The 9,247-nt window shown below is 36.7% G+C and overlaps 1 protein-coding gene across 1 annotated transcript; it reads right to left on the bottom strand.

Moving 5' to 3' along the window:
• Window positions 1-5,224: 5,224 nt before the first annotated feature.
• LOC115590425 (uncharacterized) lies at window positions 5,225-8,408 on the bottom strand. Its single transcript, XM_030431780.1, has 8 exons — window positions 8,270-8,408; window positions 7,952-8,014; window positions 7,483-7,749; window positions 6,785-7,045; window positions 6,343-6,456; window positions 5,815-5,853; window positions 5,636-5,708; window positions 5,225-5,305 (listed from the first exon to the last, which is right to left on the bottom strand). The coding sequence occupies exons 1-8, from the start codon at window positions 8,298-8,300 to the stop codon at window positions 5,287-5,289; spliced, it is 867 nt and encodes a 288-aa protein (XP_030287640.1). The 5' UTR covers window positions 8,301-8,408; the 3' UTR covers window positions 5,225-5,286.
• Window positions 8,409-9,247: the final 839 nt, after the last annotated feature.

The raw sequence follows: 9,247 nt of genomic DNA, 5'->3' as shown, positions 1-9,247 counted from the left end.
AAGCAAAAAAAATGCATCTTTGAAAAAAAAAAATATTTGTATTTTCGTGATTTTATAACTCAAGATTTTACTTTTACAGTGTATATATAAATTCATTGTGACATCTACACTTGTACTTTCCTTTCAAATTTCTCTCCTCAGTTTCTTTCTTCATGTAATGCACTGTAGGTTTTTTTTTTAAACTTAGATATTTAGAAAAAAAAAAGAAAAAAAAAAGGTTGTCTTAAGCGTTGCAGTTGCCTCCTTGACGGAGAACAATAAAAAAAGTTGTGATAAATTGAGATTTATGTTTACAGAATCCAAGTATTCTTCTGGAAAAAACTTCCCACAAAACTTAATTGAATTAGATTTTATTTAGATTTTTAACATGTCTACAACAGTCACATAAAAAACTGACATGACAAACACATGATAAACACATCACAGAGCAGTTCATCCATATATTTGACACAGATATGTTCAAAGATATTCCAAATCTCATCATAAATCTAGTACATGTTTTGAAATACTGTCTGCACACAATTAATTAATCTAGAGGTTCTTATTACACCATCATAAATGTTGTCCTTGCTGTCAGTTAGCTGCACCTAGTGATTATGAATTTTCATTTCACACTGCACCCTGTTTTATAAAATGTCAAATTATACTTCTTGTGTGATTTTTTTGTCAACAGTCCCAGCAAGCATTCAGTATTTCATCTGTAGTTTGACATTTAATCCTGACAACAATGAAATATGTTTGATGCTATATTTTTTCACATGTTGGTCTTTTGGCTCCGATTGCATTGACTTTTGCATCTGTTTGTCTAATGTAAAGAGATTCAAACATCAGTCTGTCCGTTACTTCTCAACAGATTCTCAGTGGGCTCCAGCAATTTCTCCCTGTCAAGTATCTGTTTCTCCAACATTTTCTTAGTCTCATCCAGTTTCCACTGAGCCTGTAAGAGGTTTTCCTTTTCTCTTAATAATTTCTCCGGTTTGTCAAACATCTTTTCTCTCTCTGTTATTTCCCTCTCCACTGACTGAAGCTTCTGCTTATTCTCTTCCCTCTCTCTCTCATTCTCCTCAAGTTGTTCCCCAAGTCAGCGTATCTTTTTCTCCAGTTCTTCCCTCTGTTCCTCCAGTGCTGTAACAGCGTTGTCCCTTTCTGTGTTCATCTTTTGTGTTTTTTCACCTTTTGTGAAGAAAAGATCTGACATTGACAAACACAGAAAGATGCCAAAAAAGTGTTATCAAACAGCAAACAGAATGTCAGTAAATTCTACATTCCCTTCTCCAATAAAATATGTTCATTACAGTTTTTATTGATTGCTTTGATGCAGCAGTCAACTCAAACTCCACATTTTCAAAACAGTTAACACACAGGCCGAAACAGTGGCACTCATGGTCAAAATGACTCATTTTGTTTGCAAAAGGCACTAACCGTGCCAAAACATTTAAAATATGCAACAAAAGCTTATTTTGCCTTCAAACAACACAACTTGCAAACAAGTGTATGAGCTCTTCCAATCAACCATTACACAGTGGACAACAAAATACAAAATACAGCACTCAGTGTGAATCGGTGCACCATTGCTTGTCATTGTGACCTATTACTCTACGTAGCTTTCATGCCAGTGCCATTTGTTGTCAAATTTGCCTTCTTGCAAAGAATTGAATCCAGAATCAGAAATGCTTTGATGCATTTTTTGATTCCAGTGATTCTTTTTTTCGAACTGTGGCTGAAAACTGAAATACTGTAAATATTACACAAAATACAAAATAAAATCTATTAGAGTATAAGAAAATAAGAAAGCTGGTAGTCTCATAGTTCACAAAACATTTCTGCAGCTTCACAGCAAGCATTTTCCTGAACAACTGACCTGTTTTAAAACATAGAAAAGAAGTTAAAGATATACAATATTACAGTAAAGTATACAAATCTATTACTGTAGAGAAGAAATAGCCACTATTGATACTCAGTCTCTTCTGTCTTGACGATGGGGCCACTTGGCCTCACTACATCACATTCATTATCCTCTCTTGCAATGAACCAAGGGAAAAATCTTCTTGCATGCCATCCAACCTTGACATTCCTCTGCACCTATTTCTCACTCTCATCTGCCTTAGACCTCTTCCATCCATGTTGGCAAAGAACAACACAGCCGCTGCACTTTTTAAGGCCTGCAGACTGATTGCTCATTGAAGATTTGTGTTTAGGAGTGTCAAACAGGTGCTTTAGTGATTTCATACTGATGTAGGTAGTTTCTAATAGTTAGGAACAGATGGTTTCTGTTTGGTTACCATAGCTAAAACAATGGAGTTTGGACTGCTTGAATGACATCCGTGTTAACTGTTCTGCAAAAGGGTGGGGAAAATGTGTCAATCCAATGAGAAAGGGTGAACACATTTGCAAGAGGTGTCTTGTGCTCTGCTGAGACAGTGATGATGAAAACCAAGTGGATCCCAGTTTGTTTAAGCAGGTCAAAGCAATCAATAAAAACTGTAAAGTAAGACATTTCAGATATGATATGCTTTGAATGAACTATGAAAGTAAAATGTGATTTAATATCATCAAGCTCAACACTGCATTGGTGCTTTACATTGAAACATGCTATTTATGTAATCATCAACAAGTTTAAGCTTACGTCTAAATTTCCGTGCAGCAATCCCAGATGTCAAACCACCAAGAATTAGGCTGGCAAAGCCCAATGGCCTTGGGAACAGAAGTGACAGGAGAATAACTGGATTTATCCTTTTCGATTGACCTTTCACCTGGTGAGGAGAGATATGAGCAGAAATGTCAAACTGTTGAAAAAGCTGATTATATTAAACTTATTTAACTCATCAAACAAAAACTGACATCCAGATTTTGCTTTGGTGACTTCTGGTTGAACCAGCAAAAGCGATTCACCAATCATCTAATTGTCACCATGGATCTGACTGTACAGTTTATGTAAGCATGCAGAGCAGATGAGTGTATGTGAATCAAAACTGCCAGTGGCAAATTGTAAGACTTTGCAATAAGTGATAACCTAATGGTGCCTTGTTATCTCACAGATCTGTCTGCTTTTGTATCACTTACACACATACCATTAATCTATTAAAGCATGATTTTTCTACCATTTTTATATTTCAATACAACAAATCACAAAAGAGAAAATGTAAAAAAAATAAATAAATCTCTCAATAGAGACATACTGCAATCATGAAAAGTAATGTGTTTTAAACCAGCAAGAAAATGTTAATCTTAAAGAAGATATTTGCAGAAAAAGCAATCTGAGGTGATAGACAGTATTCAAACTAATCACAATCATATATTTGAGTATCATTTCATGAAGTGAAGCCACTGAAAACATTTATAAACACACATACTGGACATCGTTTTATTTCACAAGTAGGCAAAGTTTAATGCTTGGTATTTAAAACGTTACACTAATAAATAATTGAAAGCTTACCTTTAATGCACGACAACAAGTCACCTTGAGAGAAAGCTTATCAGGAGGCAGTAAACTTCAGGAGCAAAGTCCTCGAATCACCTGTAATCTAAGAAGGCATGTTCATGTTTTCCTGTCTGGTTGAGTTTCATTGCATGAGCAATACTATGTGCAGTTCTTTACCTTTTACCATGTAATCACATTTTTAAACATTACAATCAATACTGGTTCCAATTGAATGGTTGCTTTTTGTGCTTTTCCCCATCAGGGGCAGTAAATCTCATGGTCCTCTCAGCTCAGTGTGTGATACAACAGTCAGTCATATTTCAAAGTTATTGGAGTTCAGCTTGGCTTTCATGTGTCTAACCAGCTGCATGGTAGGTGATGTAGCAGACACAGCTCAGCAGAACAACCACATATTGTTCAACCTTCAGCCCCGAGGTAGAGGGAGTCAGTCCATATGCAGCAGAGGATCCAGGTTCTGCAAAAGCTTCTTACCAACTGCAGTACAATCTTTTTTTTTTTTTTTTTACCCCCAGAACTTCAAAACAGTGTGTGTGTGGTATAGTCTGAAGCCATCAGAACTGTATTTACCGTTCCTTGTGTACTTGTGAAGATGCACAATGCAAACAGAATGAGGACCCACAGTGCAGTAAACAGCTGTGTGTGGTTTTAAAACTGAAATGAATGTGGTGTGTTCTTGCTATTATCGATGCTCCTGTGACCGGACATCAAGGGGAGAATCAGCGAGCTGTGACGGTTGGAAACTTAATATAAATGCGTCTCTGAGCTCGGTGTGTCTGCTTCAGTTCAAACTGCTGCAACCACATCATGTTGGTTGCTGACCACACTGAGTGTATTTAAGAACTGCAGCAGCTCAGTTCTCATAAACAGCATCTTCAGATACATGAACAGATAGAATGATGTGGTTTAACTGTCACCCTCCAATAAACCACTGGTACTTAAAAATGCACATGTTGACGTGACCAGGCCGAAGACCCACAGATAAAGACTGAACTGATGATAAACCACACAACCTTCTCAGAGGCTGTAAACAGCTTGAATGCTGTATGTTGTTAATGCAGGTCAACTGCCATTAAGTCTGTTTTCATCCAGCTGTTTTTATTTTCGATTTTCACATCACCAGAATTTCAAAGAAGTCACAAAATGATTGTACACCTGACTGATGTAGAGCAAATAGGAGACTTGCGAGGAGATCCCCAAAATAATACAATTCATATTTTTTTTCCACATAATTGTCTAATGCTTAAGGTTTGACTGGCACTGTTTATGTCACCTTGTTGTGTGTTCTTCACCTAATTTTTGATTTTTAAAGATATCAGTATTGACTAATGAAACCAACTTAGATGTGGAATGATCCTATCCCTTAAATAGAAAAGAATAGAACAGAATGGAATAGAATAGAATTACTTTATTGATCCCAGACTGGGAAATTATTCAAAGGCTTGTCTTAAGTGACTCTCTTGCTGTGAAGCCTTTAATGAACTCTGTTTGAGCTTTTTGAACTATGTGCTGCAGTGACATATTCTCAAACTGCAACAAAGTACGCAAACAGTTTGATGTTCTCTTTCTTGCGTCATCACTCTGACTTCCCTTGATCGACACAAAGTGACCTTAAATTCAGGAGTCACTTTATGATTGAAAATACGATGGCAAGAAAATCCAAATTGCTATGTAGTGAATTTAAAATTGACCAAATAACATGTTTTGACATTTATATTTATGTTGTTTTAATATTTTTACAGATTTAATCATATATATAAAAAATACAAAAATATTGAGCTACCATGAAATCATCAACTAAAAGTTAGAAAGGGAGATAACTTTACACAGACGGTCTCCTCTGTACTTCAGTCAGGTGTCAGAGGCCTGTAACACACAGGAAATACAAAACTAAGATTTTATCTCAAATAGAAAATGAAAAGAGCTTCAGAGTTTAAATCATCAGGTCAATCTAGAGTAACGTAAAACTGGAATGCCAAAGACAATTGTATCATTATTTTCAGCTGTTGATGTTCATTTTGGTTTAAACCTCCAAAGAACATATTAAGTACATTTCACTAACTCCATTAAAGTCATTGCAAAGCTTTTTCTAGTGGAGAGCCTTTTCATCATCTGTGTGGTAAGTATGAACATTATGGTTGTAACTCAGTGCAGGTATATAAACTGTAATATCAGAGGAAACAGCCTCAGTCTTACCGATAGTAGACTGAAGAATAGACTCTCTTGTCTGGTACACGTGTCTCGGTTCCATCTCTGGATACATCTGGCTCTGTTTGGGAACAATTAAAATTAATTCCACACTATTAAATGGTGTTTGCTCAGGTTAAGAGGTACAAATGTGGGAGAGAAAAATAAACGCTGCTCAAATGTCATACCATAACATCTGTAGAAAACTTCGGACTGTTTGGTCAAACCTGTGGAAGAGAATAGAGGTGATTAAAAAAAATTGAGGAGGAGGGTTTTTTTTTTTTTTCATTTTACAAAAAAATCAATGTTGTGAATAAAGTAAATTCTTCTGGTCCATCAACTTCAGTTAGGGGAGCGACTGACAGCTATGCACAGTCCTCATACTGATGGCTAAACTGTGATCTTAGTCGGACATCTGAAAATATTTAATCAGGTCGGATGGCTATAAAATGTAACACATTGCAAGAATGTGTAGAGGAACTATTTACAAGGATTTTACTGGATATTATTAAAGATAAAACTTGTTGCTCCAAAGACTTGCTTTCGCTGACGTTGATGGAATTTTACCCAATATTTCTAAAGGTTTTCAAAATTAATTATTGTAGCTCAAACTTTTGGTCAAAGTCTGAGGATAACCAACGTCAGTATTCAAGGTGCATTGAGAAAACAAATCAGTACAATGTTAATGTAATATCTAGAAGTCAAGGTGAATTTACCTGTGTCTTTCCAACTGAGAAAAAATCCCATCACCAACAGCAACGGAGCCACGAGTACAACAGTCCACAGCAGAGAGAGGAAATTAACGGGCTGACTGACAGGAGGATGAGTGTCTGCGTAGGAAATGAGACATTAAACATGTTTTCATCATCCTGAACCTGGAAAAACATCACACATGCTCATACATAAAAAGAATATAACAACCCACTCGCAAGAATACATTTGGACATTGTATGTATCTACAAAGCATTGATATGTTAATATAATTAATATTAAAATAAACATTAGCATAACATCATATGGATTACGTTCTGATGATGATCTACTTCAACGAATATGAGCTGACACTCGGCTCACACAGATGTAATCTGAATTGAATATTATTGGAATAATATTGTGACACTTTTGAAACGTCAATGTGGCTGAAACAAAACTAATCACCTTCAGTCCTTTGGAGAACAGTCAGCCGGCTCTCTGGTGATTCTCTAGCTCCAGAGATTTTGCACCAGTAGAGTCCTTCATCAGACGTGGAAACATTTTGGATGGTCATTGCTGCACCTTTATACCAGGTACCAAGATGGAAACCGTCTTTGTAGAAATCTGCACTGTGTTCTGACTCAGATTTCTCCTTCAAACAGTGAAGAACCACATCATGTCCCTGCACCACTGGACGGGCTGGAATGTCCAGGATCACAGAACCATCTGAACAAGGTGATAAGAAGATATTTTGTGTTAAACATTATTTGTATATATGAAACATCATCCAGGTACTATTCTAATTAAAAGCCTTAATAAGAGAGTTTAAGAACATCGCCGGATTAGGAATAAAATGATCTATTTCTGTACAATGAATACATTTTGGTAGGCTGTGTAATTTCATGGCTGCCTTCTACTGGAGTCAAATATAAAAGACATCACACTCTGAAACTATGTTCCATCACACAACGTAGACACTTAAAATTGCTTACCTAAGAACATTTGCAGGGGAGAATTAAATGTAGTAAAATTAAGTTTGTCTTCCATACATCAAAATGTTCGATTGTTTAGCTGAAACTCTTTTCCAAAATGCTAAGTTGAGCTAACTGTGTCACTGCCTCAAATAAATCAGACTCTCTCGATTTGCTATTAGCTAAACATACCAGTGACAGTGATGTTGACAGCACGACTCGTTCTTCCCTCTGCATCTTCACACCAGTACTCTCCACTATGATGTTTAAAGGAATAATTAATGCTGCAGGACGGGGCTGATGTGTTCCAGGTGTCAGAAACTGCTGGAGTTATTGGAGTTTGGAGATTCCTCATCACTCTCCATTCAGTCAAACCAGTGAACTCTTCACAATTTACAGTGAAATTCTCATATTCAAAATACTGCAGTCTGTTTGGAGAAACACTGGGAAAAGCTGCATCTGAGACAAAAACACAGAAACACAACAATCAGATGAAGGCATGTGGTCGTATTCTCAAAAGAGTTACAAAGAGTTAAAAGTATCAAAACACATTATGGTATAAAACAAACGCACATACCAGGAGCTAAGACACTTATCAGGAATATCACACAAACTGTTCACAATTTTTGGACTGGCAGCTAATTAATAAAGTCCAACTTACCAGCTCTCAGAGCAAAGCAGCTGTGGTACAGCTGTACAACGAGCAGGACCGACACATCCGTCACTGAGCAACACATGAAGAGAGCGTTTTGTGTTAATATTCTCTGGTGAAAAACTAGAAGACAGTTGTTTTTGTCTTGGGATGCATCACAAATCAAGTGAGTCACCTTTTTGTTTTGACTGTTATTTGTGTGTGTGTGTGTGTGTGTGTGTGTGTGTGTGTGTGTGTGTCGCAGGTAGACTAATAAAACCAAATAAAACTAACAATAAATGAAGTGTGTGCAGACATTAACAACTATTGACTGACAAAAGTACTCACAAAGCCTGATGCAGAGAGCTGGAACGTCCATGATGTTCTGCTGCTGACTGTCACAGCGTCAGACTGACACACAACTAAGACTAAATGCAGGTCGGACCCTCCTCTTCCTGTCTGCATTATTTCTGGTGTTGACGCAAAAGATGGTTTGAACTGCTTGTTTAGAAATATCTACAAGAGGCACAACTGCAGTGAGCCACAGAGACAGTCTGGAGGCGTGATGTCACTTCCTGTCAGCCGTTATCAGGGAGTTATAAGTCCCTAGAGTCAAATCTGAACATTGAGAAGCAGTGTAAAGATATTATGCAGCACATGTCTGAAACAAACTCCCAGAAAACTGCAGGTCTGCTCCAACTCTCTCCTCTTCAACATCAAGACTGAAGCCCTCTCTGCTTGCTGCTGCCTTTAGTCTTTTAGTCGCAGAAACTTCTTCTATTTTAACTTATTTTCCCATTTTTAACTTGTTTTAATGATTTGTTTCTTGGTGTTTCTCCACCTGTTTTTAATGTATTTTGATGTCATACTATGGACCTGTAAAGCACTTTAAGTTGCTTGTGTCTGAATTGTGTTACACTGTATCCAGAAATATGATTACAAAGCAAATTCCTGCTGAAACTACGTCTCTCGTAGAGATTCTGTTGGATGAGATCACATCAGGAAAACTACCACATGCACCAGTGCCACCCACTGGACATTTGTGGTATGTCTGGTTGAACCTACAAAATCTTCTGAGGTGCAAGTTAATAACTATTATTACTATTAATATAGTTATTTTAAAATATTTAACATGCTGATACAAGCCTAGATATTTACCTTTCAGTTATTCAGTATAGTTTAAAAGTCAGAATCAGTGTTTCCTCTATTTACATCTGGAACATGTAGTACCATGTTCTATTAATGTAAGACGTGTTTACATTTAGATTAAAAAAGATGAGCTGATAATACAATTATGGATCACATTATTGTGTCATGGAATGAAGA

The sequence above is a fragment of the Sparus aurata genome, chromosome 10 (genome assembly GCF_900880675.1).
Source record: "Sparus aurata chromosome 10, fSpaAur1.1, whole genome shotgun sequence".
In the NCBI taxonomy this organism is placed as follows: domain Eukaryota; kingdom Metazoa; phylum Chordata; class Actinopteri; order Spariformes; family Sparidae; genus Sparus; species Sparus aurata.
The sequence above is the reverse complement of the archived record's forward strand: the minus strand, read 5'-3'. Positions and strand labels throughout refer to the sequence as shown.